This window comes from Corvus cornix, chromosome Z (assembly GCF_000738735.6).
Source record: "Corvus cornix cornix isolate S_Up_H32 chromosome Z, ASM73873v5, whole genome shotgun sequence".
NCBI classification, from domain to species: Eukaryota; Metazoa; Chordata; class Aves; order Passeriformes; family Corvidae; genus Corvus; species Corvus cornix.
Window position 1 is genome coordinate 58,337,403 of NC_046357.1, and position 17,135 is coordinate 58,354,537.

Below are 17,135 nucleotides of genomic sequence, written 5' to 3' on the forward strand. Positions count from 1 at the left end.
ATACAACTGTGGCATAAAGACTTGTGGCAAATGATTGGTGTATTGAAATATTTAGTGAAAGGAGAGCTGTAAGTGGGTGTTACTGTGCCCACAAATGCTAAAAAATGATAAAACAGACCAGAATTGTAGGTGAGATGTAATAAGCACTTTTGTTTACCTTTTTTTTTTTTTGAGGTAGCATCTTCCACTCTGAGTACTGGAGAGGGGTTTTGTATTGTTTATTTTGTAGCTGTTTGAAGCTAAACATAACTGATGAAAGGAGAAAAAAAAAGATGGTTGTAGGAAACACAGTTCGTTTGAACCCAAATATTATTATATCATCAAGCTGTTAATACATCTCCCCCCCACCTTCATAGCACCAATTACATGAAGACTTCAATTCCATGTGTTTTAGAAACTGCTTTCACACTTTCCCACTCCCCCCCATTCTGTTTTCCCTCCCAGCCTCCTTATACACACACACAACCACTGGACTTCATAGAACTAGAATCAGGTCTGTCTCTGATAATTAGCTCAGCTGGCTGCAGCATAAATAAAGAAATGCGCTTAGGGGCTGTAGTCTGTGACATGGTTTAACAGAGCATAAAAAGGTGCATCTGTTAACATGCCTGAATTCAGTCACCTTACTGTCACCCACAGAAAGATACCACCTCTGAAATGTGCCAATGCTATTTTGCAAACAAGAGGCCAGTGTTGTATTAAATTAACTAGACTGTGAACGTGCAAAGTGCTGCCTCTTAAAAATCATGCTGTCTTGGCTTACAGTGGTGTTGCAATGAGTCCCTCCAGTATCTATTAGGATGACCTGTGGCACTGAATACTTCAACACTCTTCTGGCTAGTATTGTTGACCTTTGTCAGCTTGATAAAAAAGCAGAGCCTAGAAATGTGCTTGTCATTTTTAGTGAACCAGGAGGCTGGAAAGCATGGGGAAGGGGAGGGGGCTGCAGGGAAGCACAGACGCCAACAGCCTGTTTTTGCTTAAATTAGGATGCTGAACCTAGGACAAAATTGCAGTGTGCTTCCCTTCTCCTCCCCAGCAGCCCCATGTCTCTCACCCCTTTCTTCCCCTGACTGTTGCTACTTGATTTGAGGTCTGAAATAATGAGGAATGTCTGCGTGATCAAAGTTACTGTCTGCCTCCTGATCTCCAAAGAAGCCCTGCTATATGTATTTGGTAGGCGACAAACAGCTTGTTGTAATGTATTTGAAGGTAATACAATCACACTTTTGTTATGTTCTTTGGACATTTATTTGCTTTATAGTTAAGTAATCCTAATGAAAAAACTAAAACCTTTTATTTTTTGCTTTTATTTAGCTGTATAAAGATTTTAAAATTATTTGCAGGAAAAATATAACTTCAACAGGGGATACGGCCAAGCATACGTCACTGAATTGATAAGGTATTAATTTCACAGATGTGTAATTCCTTTGAAAGTGTTGATTATGATCTAGTTAGCTTTGCCCAGATACTTTACAAGATAACAGGGTGTCTGTTTTCAGTACACACATTTGTGCTATACAAACTATTATTTCTACAGCATGATTATTTTATTATCTATTAATATGTATTTTTTTAATATGTATATTAAAAAGCATTCTTCAGATGGTCCAACTGACTGTCTTATCCATTAGAAAGTGATGTAATACCAGTGGGAGCTAGTCCCACACAGCTTGAACGAAAATTTATTCCACTTGGCAGTAACAAAATGTGGATGACCAGGAGGGGTGATGCATTCTCTACTGTATTTTGAAGTTGTTACACTGGAAATATCCCACCCAGTTGTGCTTGGCCCTTTCGTCCTGACATTGGGCCACACCTGCATTCCTGCCGTCCAGACCCATCTTTGTTTTTGCCAACTGTCTTTACCCAGGAATATCTCCAGGGAAAAAACTAAAAATCTGAAAAAACCCCAGAAAACCCACACATTAGCATTTACCTTATTGCATGGAGAGAGAGAGACTGGGGAGGGAGTGAAGTTGCTATCAAAAGAGATGATAGTGCCTCAAAATCCCTTTATCTGAGTGCTGCGGAGTTACAATAAGCCAGCTGTGAAACAGAAGAAAAAAATCACTGAGTTCTTTTCAATTCTCTTGATTTTTTTCCCCAGTTATGACTTTTCCCTCCCTTTTTTCTTCTCTTCCCTCCCACCCCCCCTTTTTAGTCTCAAGGGAATTTTGAGAGAAGCAAACCTAAAGGAAAAAAAAAAGCAACTGAGGTTTATGTAAGAAGAAATTAAGGTTAATGATCATTGGCTCATTTTCCTAGTCCGTGGGTGTGGATGGAGGAGTAATCAGTGCAGGTGGCCTTGCCAGTTGGGAGTTTTTCTTTGTCATCAAGAAAATAAGGAGAGTGCAGGGATTGAATTACTGCAGCTATTTCAGGGCTAACCGTATTTTGTTTCCCCATTGGCTCAGATTTAAGGACAGAAAGCTGACATTAATTTTATCCAAAAGAAAAGCACAGTAAATGCTGTATATATTCTGAGATAATTTGACTGGATATGTAAGAATCTGCTTGTTCAAGTGCATGTCTAGTGTAGTCTTACAAATAATTTTGCATGTAACACACTGAAAAGTATTTTTCTTAATTTGCTCAGACAATTTGTCTCTGTACCCAATTACAACTCACTTTATTGAATTTTTAAGAGCTGCTTATTAAAATATGTGCTCCAGCTGCTTCTGTTGGCTTCCCAGGTGCCTGTTATTACATGTCAAGGTGCTCCCTTCTAACTTTTAGAGGATGTACAGAATTGAAGCAGTTCTGCTCAGTTTGAAAAGGAAGTGATAGAATTGGCTTAAGAAGTGTGTTCTGGCCCTGAAACAGTATCTAGTGGGCATTCATATCTTGGCCATGGAAGAGCAGTTCTTTAAATAAAAAAAAAAATTTGAGAAAGAATGAAATGACAAATAAGTCAGGCAAACAATCGCTTGATTAATCCCACTTAGAAGTCTTCTACATCAGTGATGTTCTGTGTGTGCTGTTGCTGGAACAGGTAATGGTCAAGAGATTTCAATTTAGAATACAGAAAAATGAGAAATAAAAGTCAAGGGGAGTCTGCAAAAGGTATTGAGTAGGAGGGAAAACAGTAGTCAGAGTGTTTTGATACATTCATGTGTGTTTATAACACATGCAGTTGCCCATCCATGCTGTATCATGTTTGACTAGAAGGGGAAGGTAATTACCAAATAGATAGTCTGCATTTCAGAACACGGGTAGCCATCAGTAGCAACTGTTATTTCAGCAAAAAATCTGCACGGGTGTTAAAATACAAGAGTATAGTTCTAGTTAAAATAGACTTAAAAGTACTATGTGTTTTCATTGTTGAGGGGGTTTTGTTTTGTTTTGTTTTTTAATACAGCTCATAGCAATCCTCCACTCACACCCTTAGAGGAACAAGAGTGTTACAAATTTAGTCGCTATTATTCACAATAAATTACAGCATGAGGAGGTTTAGCTGCAGGAATAGGGGCCCAGATTTTAGTTCCCTTGTTCCTCTGAGGTAAGAGTCAACATGTAGCTGAATATTCATGAGACATTCATTAATATGAATAGTTGGTCTGCTGCTGCACCTGACCATGCTTTATTAATAACTTATGGACAGACCACTCCCAAGCATACAGAGGGCAAGACTACTTTAATGATTGCAGCATCCTTTCAGTAAAAAAGAAAGAATGAGATGTTTTATTTCAGCCGCACCATTTGAAAAGCTGTAGTTTAGGTGTCTGTAGCACACTGTGCTTCAGGTTGTATCAGTAACACTTGAACTATAAATCCCAATTTTTTTCAGTGTTAAAAGTTGTATATAAAATTTTGTTCGAGCCTGAAAGATGACATGAAGAAATATCTGCCTTTAAGGAACTATTTTTTGGGTAAATCTTTTAGCATATCCTTTTATATTTTTTTTATTTTAAGTCAATGAATAGAGGGGAAATAAAATGAATGTTACCATTTCAAGGCTTTCTTCCTCTTTACTGATGGAGCTCAAATAAAATTAAATTAAAACCAAAAATGTTGGCATACAGTCCATACCAAGGCCTAGTCTTTCTGGCATTGAAAAATAATGTTTGTTACTCATACAAAAATAGTTTTTAAAAACTCACCTTGCAATAATCACCCTCCTGTTGATAGACAATTATAGTTATGATCCATAGATAATCTCACTAAAGAAGAAGAATAGTGTGGCAAAGATGGTGAAGTTAGAAATTTTTTTTTTTAAAAAATCTGCTCTTGAAAGCATTTAACCTTGGGTGTATAATTCTTAAGGTTTTTGAGACGCTTATAGCATACTACTCAGTGAGATTATGTAGTCATATTTTGTAAATAGTATCTACAGAAAATGCATACCATGCTTTCTTTCATAATTTACTAATCAGTTAGGAGCTTAATAGTTTCTCAGGTAAAAGTGCACACTGTGGTACTTCATTGTTATCCATAATACTGCAACTTCTGTCATTTCAGAGAAGTAGCCAATTTTGCTTTCCATGTTACACTTTTACTCTAAGTTAGTAAGCTGCTGAGGCTGTGTTGTGGACCCTCCATTAAACTGAGAGTTGACAATGAACACTGTTATATTTTTAATGCATATAATTGCATTCCACAGCCTGTACTGAAACTACTCATTCTTCCTTTCTCCCTTTCCCTTCTCCTTCTCCTTCTCTCCTCTCTCCCTTTTCTTTCTGTGTAAGTGTCTTTTAAAATTTTAATCCTGAAAGACAGCTAATGTAAATAAAAACTGAATCATTAAGTGGAACTGAAGAAATTTCATCCATTAATCATTATCCCACAAGAGTGGGGAAAAATATTAAATTATTAGGAAGGTAATTATGTTTGGTTTTCTCCCCCTAATTTTTGGCCTTGATAAAGTTAAAAGAGGAGTATTTTTATTTGGTGGAAGAAGCTGCATGATTTTTCACAAGCTTTTAAATGTTTTTTTAGTATCTAGCATGCTACCTTCCAATGAAGTCTCTTTTGGGACTGTAATGTTTCTTTTGTGATTAAAAGCTCTGAAGTATTCTGGATCAGGGGATTATTAGTTAGATACAGATTCTTGCTGCTTTAGGTCACCAGTTTGAATTCAGTCCAGGCCATCATCAGACTGCTGTTAACATCTGAGGGCATCATGGCATTCTTAGACCAATTCCCAGTAGGCAGGTTTTTTCTCTTCCTCCATTCTCTAGTCTTTCTCTCCTGGGTTGAATTCCTTGTGTTGAGCAATCATCCTGCCAAGTTTCCATGAGTTCTGTCACCCATGCTTGGATCCAGTTTTCACTCACCTATGAACAATTCATCCACAGTCACTCCTTTTAAATTACTTACTTGGGTGTGACATTACCATCATCACCATCATTGATGTGCCCTTTTAATGTTTCAAGACAGTGTGAAGTAGGCAGATACTTACCTCAGAAAACCAAAAAGAAAACAAAAAAATGCCCTAAAACAAACAGTTCTCCCCTTCGCTTCCCTTCCCTCCCCTCCCCCAATCCCCCCGCCCCTGAACACAGCTGTGTTGTGTAGGGTTTTATGGATTAAATGCTTGGCAGAGGTGCTGGAGTTGATAGGATTTCTGTTTACAGTAAGACAGCCTCATCCATGGAACTCACTTAATTTCGTTTGCCTGCCAGACTCTGGGCTGGCTACCCTTCTGATCATTCTTATCTCTCCGGAAAGATGAGAGGGTAAAGTTAAAATTAATATCTCAAGGGGAAGAGGCAATGGGGTAAAGTTAAAATTAACAGGTTTTTTTGTATAGGGCATGGGAATATTTCCGTTTGGACGCTTTTACAATCATGGGAAGTCACAGAGAATTTTTCTGTGTTTTTGTGCAAGAAATAAGCACAAAGACTTCTGGGATGTTTGTGTAGGGCCACCCACTGCAGCCTTTTTATGGATATGACCATTATATTATGCGCCTGTATCTCTGTATTTGGGTACAGAAAAGAAATAAAAATAAATAAATACATTGGCTAAGTTGTCAGTAATCACAACAGGAGGCTGAAGGATGAAATGAGCCATGGAGGCTAAGCTACTTTTTCAGCCATGAAATTGACCTTCTTAGGTCAGGGTTATGACATGCTGGTAGACCGAACAGTGTATAGAAGCTGTACTGCTGCTACCTGTGGTGGTAGAAAAAAGGGAACTTGTAGTTCTGAGGTTACCTGCTCAACTCTTCTACAACCATTACATTTGACCTTTACAGTCAGACTTTTTTTAATGTTAATGTTATTCTGAGCATTTAAGATATCAGCAGATTATTATTGGAAATGTTCTGTATAAGGCTAGAAAATAACAGGAAAATATCCCAGTTTGGCAGCAGAAAGGCAGGGTGCTGTAATTGTCCATTCCTCTCCAGAGTTTATATGCTAGATTTTATAATTGCTTGGTATACTTCCCATGCACACCAAAAACAAACAAACAAAAAAACCCAAAATCACTTTAGTGTTAAAATAAATAATTTAGAGCAGGATATAACTGTGCTCTTAGATCTGCAAAGCAGAAGTCAGGTCCATTACTCTGTTCTGCCTATGTATATGTTAACTTTGATGCCTAGGCAGGAAGATGGGGTGATGGGGAGTGTGAGACCAGTCTGTGTCTTGCAGGTTTAAGAGGAGTGCATTTCCTTACATCCTACTGCTGAGCTCAGAGTTCATTCGCATCACCTTATAAGCAAAGGTGAAATGGCGTATAGCTCTGAGGTTCCTGAAGTCTGGCCATAATTTGAGTCTTAGATATCTACTTATTTTCTGGTACGTATTTTGAAGCATCCTAAGTAAGTATATATTGCGTACATAGTATTTTTTCTAAGCATACAAGAAGACAGAGGCTGTCCATGATATGTTTGTCACATAAGATTTGTACCTGACTTCTTTGTCACAAATGCATACAAAACCCCCGTATTTTACTAAGCTCTTCCACTACTGAGAACTGGAAGTAGTCACAAATTTTTCTGTAAAATTTACTTTTTCAGGTGCCTAAGTGTTGCACAAATATTTTGTTGCATACACTCCATTCCCTAGTATGTAGTCAGACTCTCAGAGGTCAGAAGTGGGAGAGTAGCAGTTCAAATAACTAGTTTTAAAATTGCACTTGCATCATTGCAGAAAAGTACATATTGAAACAGATACTTACACAATTAAGTAACTACACATTTAACAGTAATTTGCATAGGTAATGGGCGTTTTTGTAAGCAAACACAGTAAGAGGAAAAGGATGAAGAGGCTCATGTCTGGTGCCCATCTTTAAAAATTGTTGCCAGAAATGTCTCAGTTTGCTTAGTGAGTAAGATTTAGCAGGATTTGTTTGGAATACTTGAAAGACTGTAAACATACTACAAAACCATGTTAACACAAGATTATCTTATTAGACAAACCTCTTCAATTGCTTTGGAATGCTTAGTTTACTAATACAAGCCAAAGTCTTAGTTTATTTATTTATTTATTTAATCATGTTTTTCCCTCCCTCCTGATATTGTTTTAATGAAAGAGTGATTGAGGCAGGGGGAACCTTTTTTCCTTAATAAAAGGGATCTTGTCCTATTCCCTAACCACAGACATTTTACAGACAATACTTTGGGAGTAGATAATATTGTTCTCTTGCTTTTTTTCTGAGGGTAAAGGCAATTGTGCATGGAGTTGGCCAGCCTGTGGCTGTCCACCATCTGTGTAAGGAATTCACAATCCCAGACAAAAGAAATTGGCAAAGTCTTCTTTCTGTCTGTTCTCCAGAGCCTCGAGATAGCCATAAAACACCTGGACAAAATCAGCAGGTGATGGCAAGGGAAAGAGAATGATCAGTCACAGGCATTGTTGAATCCTTTGAACATTACTTATAGCTTGGACACCGCTGTCACCAGACACAGTTTGATCTTTGGTGAGCTTTCTGGAAGTGCTTTTTTTTCCCTGGCTTTATGACAACAGGGGGAACCAGATAATGCTGTGGAGGCAAAGCAGAATTTCCCCATGTTGTAATTTTTATCTCACCTTGTAATTTCAGTTTTTGTTACCGGTATTTGCACTTAAATAATCTTGCAGGAACAAAGGCAGCCTTTTATATGCAGAAAAAATGTGTCGTATCTTTTTACCCCTCTGCCCACCCTAACAAGCATTGTTTATCTGTGACCCAAAATTGAAATTTAAAAATGTCTTAAAAATTAAATACATCACTGTCTTCCTTTTCCCTTTCATGTTGATTTACACAAAACATTTAATAAGAAGAAATTTAAAACTAAGGAATGCCATTCTCTTTCATGTTCTTCTGTTATCGTATTCATAACAAAGCTTACTTTATTGCTTACTTATGATTTCTTAAAACTTGCTGTTGATCATTAATTATGACCTTTATGTAATTGATTGGAAACGCGGTACATTTTTCACAAGTTTGTGAAAAATCTATGCTTTCATTCACTTCATGTTTTCTTGTATTCTTTCTACACTGTGTATTTGTTTTTTAACCTGCACAGATGTTAGCATAATAAAATTAATCTTGAAATTTAAAAGAGAATGAAGAAGTGAAGTCACAGATTAATATCTATGGAAGAGCATCTATGCATGAAACAGAAATACAGCCACAAGAACATGTCACCTTTGGCAGGAAAGGAAGAAGCTTCCTACCCATTAACCTGTTGGAGTCAGAATTTCAGTGCATGGATACTTAGCATTGAGGCTGACAGTCTTGCCAGTGTCAAGGGGTTAAGTTTGTAGCTGTCGTTTTGTTGCATTCCCAAAGTGAAGTCTAAACCATATCAAAAAACTGCTGGATCACTTCAGCTGTGCCCTGAATCCTTCTCCCTCCTGGTGTTTTCTCTGTCTTCTTCCCTCCCTATGCTCCTGCAAATACAACCCTTCTTCACAGAGCTGGTGTCAAGCTTCAATGAATATAGCTCTGTCTAACTAAGTGTATTAATGCTGCACTCTGCTTCAACATGAACCTCATTGCTCACCATAACGCCTCTGTGTGGGTTTGTGTGTGCATGTGTGCATGCAGGAGTTGAGATTGTTTGTTAAGGAAGAGACTGAATGCTGCAATTGTTTGACTGTTTCTGTAGCCCTTATTACATCTTTTAATCAGCTTGTATGAACCTTAGGGAAACGAGGGCCAAGACTTAAGGTTAAAAAAAGTTAATTAGAGAGGATTCTGTTATTTAACTGCAAGATAATTTGTGGGTAACTAAAACTAAGAAAACTTTGTATTCATTCTGCTTTCTCAGTGTGGAAAGTGTATGTATCATCCATAGAATGAGTTACCAAAAGTGTAATATCTTTTAACAGCAGTAATAATAATCCCTTCACTTTAGTTAATCATGTGCTAATCTCTTGGTAAGTCAAAAGTATTAGACCATTTTAAATTCATTGTGTCAGCTCAGCCGAAGTAACTGGCACAGTGGTGTAAACATTTGGAAGAAAAGTCCTTCAAACTAAAATAATGATGTCATAAAGTAAAGAATTCTGCTATTTCTACACAGGAATTCTGAGGATATTATTAGTTTTAGGTGCTGGACAAAAGGATTTGAGTTTATACTGAAACAAAATACTGCTGCTGTATCCTTAACGTGTACTATTTCTGAATTGGACTTCACTGTTTACTGTTCACTGTTTACTACTTCTTACTAAGCAACTAAGCATAGTTCATCATCTGAAAGATTTCTCTACTTACAACGTTTTCTTCTTGTGAATGTATTACTGATGTTTGCATGAAGCTACTTGTCCCTGAGACTTTTTAAAATTTGTGACTAATGAGGGAATTTAGCATACTTTTTTCTTTTAAAATTTTTGTTAGCCTAAAGTCACTACCTAAGCTTTTATCATAGAGTCATAGAATTTTAAGGGTTGGAAGGGACCTTAAAAATCCTCAAGACTCAATCTCCCTACCATGGGCAGGGACACTTTCCACTAGACCAGCTTGTTCAAGGCCTTACCCAACCTGGCTTTGAACATTGCCAGGGTTGGGGCATCTCCAAAGTCCCTGGGCAAACTGTGCCAGTATCATGTTCCAGTTCACCACCCTCATAATAAAGAATTTTTTCATAACATCTAGCCTAGATTTCCCCTCTTTTGATTTGCACCCATTCCCCCTTTTCCTATCACTAAAATTCCTGGTGAGGAGTCTCTCTCCATCTTCTCTGTAGGTCCCCATTGGATACTGGAAGGTTGCTGTGAGGTCTCCACACAATCTTCTGGTCTTCAGGCTGAACTTTCTCAGCCTGACTTCATAGGGGAGGTGCTGCAGTACCCTTATCATTGTTGTGGCTCCCCTCTGGACTTGCTCCAACAGTTCCATGTCCTTATTTTGTTTGGGACCACAGAGCTGGATGGAGCACTCCAGGTGGGATCTCACCAGAGAGGAGAAGAGGAGGAGAATCACCTTCTTCAACCTGCTGGCTATGCTGCTTTGGATGCAGCCCAGGATTCCATCCTTTTGCTCAAGCTTACCTCCTTACAGATTAATGTTTTTGAAATTTTTTTTGTCCCATCTTCCACTCTTTACAGTATTCTGCAAATTGTTCCCTGAAAGTTAAATCAGATATTTACAACCTTCATAATTAGGCTATTCAGTTTAGACTCAATACAAATAGTGACAGAAGTTAATCAGAAGAGTAATTTTTTCTCCTACTTAGTCTTACATTAAAAATGGACATATATTCTCTTTTACATGGTTTTCTGTTTTGTAAAATATTTCAATGATCATCCATGTAGCAGAGAAAATTTCCTTTTTGTTAGCTATCAGAATAGTATATACACAGGCTCATTTCTACCTGTCTAGAATATTTTGAGTTAAGAGGCACATTGTGAGAGAGATACTGTGTTTCATATTGAAAATGTGAATATATTATCAGAATGCTGTAAATCTCAATAGGCTTGTTACTATGAAGTTATTTCTATGTTTGAAAAATTGCTTTTATATTACCAAATTAAAAATTCAATTTTTATGTTAAATTGTGGATTTGAAAATGTCATTTTAATTTCTTTTTATGTCCACCTAAATTTCTTAGTTTGAAATCGTTCATATCATGTGCACAAATGAAGTTTGTGTATGACTGTGAAGATTTAGTCACGTTAAATTTGATTTGTGGTCTTTGAATTTCTATTTTATGTTGGGTTTTTTTTTGTCCTGACCATGCCTGAAGGGGCCACATGTTAAGGCTGACCTTAAGGAAAGAATGGAGAATAATCTTATTTCTACTTGACCTTGCAGACCTGTATTCTCTGGTTATACCGCAACAGATAGTAGTATGTTTTGCCTACTGCATAGAATAGTTTTGATTACTGAGAGCAAATAGAATCCACAGCTTGAACACTGTGCTTTATGTCTATGAGGTCAGAAGCACTCTAGAAATGAAGTCACTCATATCTAGATGGGAAAATTGAGGGAAGGAAGGTAAGTGACACGCCAATATAATAATGGTGCACAGTCTCAGGCATTATTCGTTCTGAAGCTTACAGTAAAATAAAAAAAAATTGAAAACTTTCAGGTTTCTCTGTTTGCTGATCAGAGGTAATATTTAGACCTGGAGCTTGTCAGTGCAGTGACAAATGCATAAGATCACCTGAATCCATTTTACTAAGTGGTTTACTTAAACCATGATAATTCTGTGTGAACGTTTTTACTCAGAAAGAGAGTAGCCTGAAGTATTTTTCTGTTTCCTTTCATGTCTAGAGTTGCATTCTCCCATCCATCAGCATTGTTCATTCATTTGGCCAAAAGAGACTGTTGATGGATGCTGATCACTCCTGCCTGAGTGTGCATACCTCAACTCTCTCAGTTGTGTGAGAGCTTGACAGAGAGAGATGCCCTTTCAGCTTAGGCATGTTATGCTGCTCACATTATCCATGTATTTTTAAAAGCAGCATTTATTTAAGGGGTATGGAATTATGTATTTATAAAAGAATGTGAGTTTAAACCAGTGATTTATCTGAGAAAGAAACAGAGAATCCTCTAAGCTAGGTATTTGTGTGACTTGTGCAAAGGTGGCCTGGATCATAAACTTTTGTGTATGTGAAGTAATGGAAAATTATTAGTGACATAATTACTCATTGCAGTGTTTACCAGGAGGTGAATGCTTGTAGTATGAGGGCTTCAGTTCGTAAAACGTTAAATAAAAGTACTCTGATATATAAATATTTTTCACTAGTTGTTATTCCCAATTGATTCATGCTGCTGGTCAAGTGTCCTGTAAACAGCTCTGATGGTCAGTATAGAATGAGCATAGAGGTTCAGGCACTTCCCCTACCAGTTCTCTCTCCCGGCAGCATCCCCCAGAGCTACTGCCACTACAGCCAAGTGGCACGGGGAAATTACGCTCATTGCTCAGCAGCTCCTGTTCATGTCCTGGTGAAAGGTGGGACACATTTCTCCATCCTCAACTCTTTATTAGGACGGTAAATGATGGGAAAGTAAAAATGTCAAAATACGGGTGGTGGCAATGTTGTGTCACACCCTTTTACCACTGAATGTGAGATGGATTTCTGTAGATGGGTATTTACCTTTACTGAGTAGAAATTATGTTATGTAATATATGCACAGCTCAAGCAAAGCTGTGTAATAAAAAAATCTACTGGAAAAATTTTTGAGACTAGAGGATGAGCTGAAAAATTTTTTTCACAGAGCTTTCTTCATGTGACAGCAGCACATAAAAAAGAAGTGGTGTGGAAAGAGTGAGCAGTTTTTAGTACAAGCTTTTGGTCAGAAATAAAAACCAGGATTTTTTAAGTAGCTAATATCTAGCAGATACTTGACCTGTTCAATTGAATATTGAATTTAATTATACTGAACAATTGTTCTAAATCAGACCTCTGCACAGTAGAGTTTATTTTTCCACCCTGTTTTGGATACTCAAAACATATTGTAGCCTGTCAAAACTTCAGATATCTTCATCTGTAATTCAGAGACACAATCTTAGAATAATACAACCTAGATTTTGACCCATGAAGTGTGTTCCATATAGTGACTTTTAGTGATTCAGATGGAATAGTTCTTTAGTTGCTCTTTTATTATGCAAATCTATTCATTTTTAAAAGTTGGAAAGATTTTTTCTTCAGCTTTGATTGCTAGTATAAATTAAACATGAATGGATATTCTTAAAAAAAACTTTTCTATTTGGAAAAATAATAGCAGTACCATTAGTGTGGGCACTGCATCATGGAACAGCTACTTAATTTCAGGAAACAGTCTAACGAATATGAACACTTTGGAAATTAGTTACCCATTTCATTAATTGTTTATTTGTGAATGAAAAGAGCTAGTCAAGCAAAGATACTGTTTGGTTTCTGGAAATTGCTCCACCAAACTATCTCCAGATGTTGGGGGAGGTGGGGAAGGAGGAAACTTCATCCACATTTTAGTATGTGAAACTTTAGTAGCATGCTCACAACTGATGATCTGTGTGTGGATGCCATTTTTGCTTTGTTTTTCTGTGTGCTAGGTCTTCTGTTTTCCCAGCCTTTTTCCAGCGAAACAAAGTTTATAGCAAGGAGCCTATAGCAATACATTCTGCTGAAGTATGAAGTGTCTAGCTGGAGAAAAGAAACTGGTTGTTACATTTTCAGTTTAAATAATATAAAATTTGCATTTTTATCTTACCATAAATAGTTGGAAAAAATTTTAAATTTTTAAAATTATTATATTTTAGTGTAAATGATAAATTTCTAATAAGAAAGGATAGATATTAAAATTACAAAAATAATGAATTTCAATAAAATACATAGTAGTACATGTATTTCTGGAGTGCTAACGGGCTTTAAGATACTCTCCTTCCAACTTCTTATTCAAGTGACTTCACTCTTACAATAGATTGCTTTCTGAATATATAGAAGTTAACAAACAAGTCTATGTTCTGTTTTTAATATTTCATTTCATTTTTCTTTTCCTTTTTAAAATGGAATTTTTCTGGACTGTGGGCTTAGATTTTAGCCACAATTTGTTTGCTCTTTTTTTCTGAGCAGTATCTCACTCCTTATATATTTTGCTCTTCCCAAAAGACGGAATACAGCTTCTCTCCATTTTTTCTAACAAATATTAAGGAAACTCATTTCTGAGTGATAACCAGCCAAAAATAACACAGGATTTGTGTTGTGAGCTGAATTTTTCGTATCTGTTTAAAAAAGCAACTGTAACACTGTTCACTTTACAGTTATTTCCCAGATTATTCTAAATAATTGAGCATTAGAAGAATCTGTCTATTCCCACAGGAAAAACTGTCCAATAAGCCTCTCCCTTCATCTAAGGGTCACAGAGGAAACCCTGGCTAGACGTTTTGGTGACTAATTTAAACTATCTGGCAAGACAATTGATAGCACCCTTCCTTTGTGTTGTGACAAATATATTTCGACTGCAGTTTATTAACATAATCCAGCACAACCACAGACATATTGTATGTATTATAGCATAGAATTAGAAACATTTTTTGCACATCACAGTCTTTATTCTCTCTCTTTTTTGACAAGGATCTGGATAATTGCCTCAGCAAATGAACTGCTGTGTTCAGTCTGTTTCTGTAATTTCATAAATTGTTTTCCATGCTGAAACTAAGCAAGCTTTTAGTGAGTAAGTATAAAGAACCACAGTGTAATTACAGAAGCAGTATTATTAAAAAGTGTGACAGAAATGGCATTTTAACTGACAACTGCTTTTTCTTTGCTTTATTACAACAAATCAAATATATCATGAAGTGCCAGTTAGTGAGCAGAAGTGTCTTCTGCCTCTGTCTCTCTCCCTTTCATGCACACACGTACACATACACGCAGGCTTTGAACTGAGACTTATCATAGAAGATTACCACATAAGCTGGATCATAAATTACTAGCTGAGGTTCCCACCATTCCAGGAAATTTTGTTTAAAATTAAAAGTAAGGGTGTTTGTCCCTTTTAGCTTTTGGGCTTTTATCTGAATATATTGGTTGCCTTTATTGGTAAAGGGGAATTAGAATTATTCCCATTAAATATATGGAAAAAGTGAGACACAGGAAGTGATTAACTTTCCCTGGACTCAAACCCAGTGAATGACCAGGCTAAGAATGAAACCTAAATTTGCTGTCTTAATCATTGAACCACACAGCCTGCAATCAATATGGCCTTGATCCAGAGCCCACTGAAATCAATGGAAAGGAAGGTTTTGACCAGGTCCTGTATGTAACGTAAAGTCCTTCCTTTAGTTTATTTTCCTCCTAATGATGTGGTTATTAAAGTGCAGTTTTTCCATACAATACTTTTGTAGGGAATAATTAAATCAATCTGTGACAGTGATAGAATTTGAATCAGAAGTAGTGGCCAGCTTTCCTATTTCTGACTCCTGTCCTTTTCACTTGTTTTAAGTGGGATGCCTTTTTATATACAAACAGTTTACATATTTAAAATTAATTCATTTTGTTTAAAAAAACCCCAAACATATATGTCATAGATATGTGCATGTGTGTGTGTATTTATACACACACGTGTATATATATACATACATATACCTATACTATACTATATATGTATATATGTATTTATGTATATATGTATATATGTATGGAATCCAATCTGCATTTCTTTGTGTTTTCCAGGGATCTGTATTCAGTCCTTTGCATTTACTTCCTTTGCATTTACTAGTCCTCAAATGCACGCAACTGCAAAGGGGCATTCCCCAAATATTCCACAAATATCAGATTTGAATCAGGTTTAATACTTAGAAGGTAATAATGACTTTTGAGTTATATGCTCAGTTACTGTCTTGTCAGTCAGCTGTGTTAAACTGCTAGCTGGTATGAACAGCAAGCAAAAGACTAGCATATTCATTGGGTTTTAAAGTGTGTGCAGGCTGGAGCTATGCGGGTTGTGAAGTTAATTCTACTGAATAAGAAGAAAAAAATCCTAAAGGGTTTTGTGAAAATATTTTACTATAAACATGGTTTAAAAATGCTCTTTACTGATCTTCTGAAAATTTAGGACATAGTTATAGTTGTGAAGTCTATGGCAAAGGTCATGTTTTCAATGTTTTTAACATCCTTTTCTACTGTCTGCGGTGTGATATGTCCGTAGGTTTTATTAGATTAATAGAATTGCTGCAAAAATGAGTGAGACTGTCATGAAACATAAAAGGCCATTTCATTTATGTTTTGTAGTTGTTACCATCTGAGAACCAGGAAAAATGAGAGCAAGTAACTGCAGTACTTCTTGAACTGGAGCATAGTAATTTTATTTAGCTAATCACCTCACAAAAATTAACTGCATGAAAACTTGCCTTGATTCATGTACTTGTCATTTTTGATCTTTGAAACTGGTTCACCTAACAGCTCAAGATCTGTGAAAACCTAAACTGATTGACCCTGTCACATTGGTGAGTTCTGTTGCAGTACTAAGGAAAGAGTTTAAACAGGTGTTCCTTCCAAGGAGCCTCCTGGTGAAATATTTTTAAACAATTTTTTTTGAAAATAACCTTTGAAACTTATATAAACATCTCCTATAGAAGTCTGTAAATCTCTCTGTTTTCTAGCATGCCACTTCAAATGTGGTTTCAGCATGTCTGATTTTACAGTTATATTTACCTTTTTTTGCACTGTACTCAGAAACACATCTGAGTACTCTCACGTCTTGTTGATGTCTGGCAAAGGACCTGTACAATGTCATGTACTCAGGTAGTTTATTTTACCATTTTTCTTAGATGAAGTTTGTGGTATTCTGAATTCTTAGATGTCCAGTAATTTATAGTTCCAGGCTTGGCATGATTAAAGGGAATTTTTTTTCCAGAGTTGGAATTGAAATTTGAAATATCTGTATCAGGCTCACTGTTGAGTAAACAGCAGCATTAGTGAGAACAAATCTCCAACATCTTTATTATTAGTGCTGAAAATTATTACAGAGCTCTGATCTCCCCCAAAGCTTCTCTCCAGCTGGCCATCAGCACTACTTGTCATGCAGAGTCACCTTTGCTTGGATAAGGAAGATATGAGGTGTGTCTACGCAGGAGCTACTGATTGACCAGCTGCTACCTCCTCATTATTAAGTGCGTGCAATGGAATGCAGTGGCTGTGAGTACCTGGCAGGCCAAAACAAAAGGGTTTTGAGACTACAGGTAGCTTCTGGGTCATGTTGTGTGCTACTGTATCATAAGAATTAGTTATATTTGTAAAGCCTATCTTTTTACCAAAGACAGCAAAAGCAGA

At 36.7% G+C, this 17,135-nt stretch overlaps 1 protein-coding gene across 14 annotated transcripts in view; it reads left to right on the forward strand.

The window, feature by feature from the left end:
* BNC2 (basonuclin 2) overlaps positions 1-17,135 on the forward strand; it is a 349,580-nt gene that overhangs the window by 174,637 nt on the left and 157,808 nt on the right. The window contains exon 1 of one of the 14 annotated variants that reach the window (XM_019281979.2): positions 1,119-1,212. The exons of the other annotated variants lie outside the window; for them this stretch is intronic. Coding sequence (XP_019137524.1) covers positions 1,168-1,212 — 45 coding nt within the window. The 5' untranslated portion in view covers positions 1,119-1,167. Of the gene's footprint in view, positions 1-1,118; positions 1,213-17,135 lie in introns of those variants that run through there. 14 annotated transcript variants of the gene reach the window in all.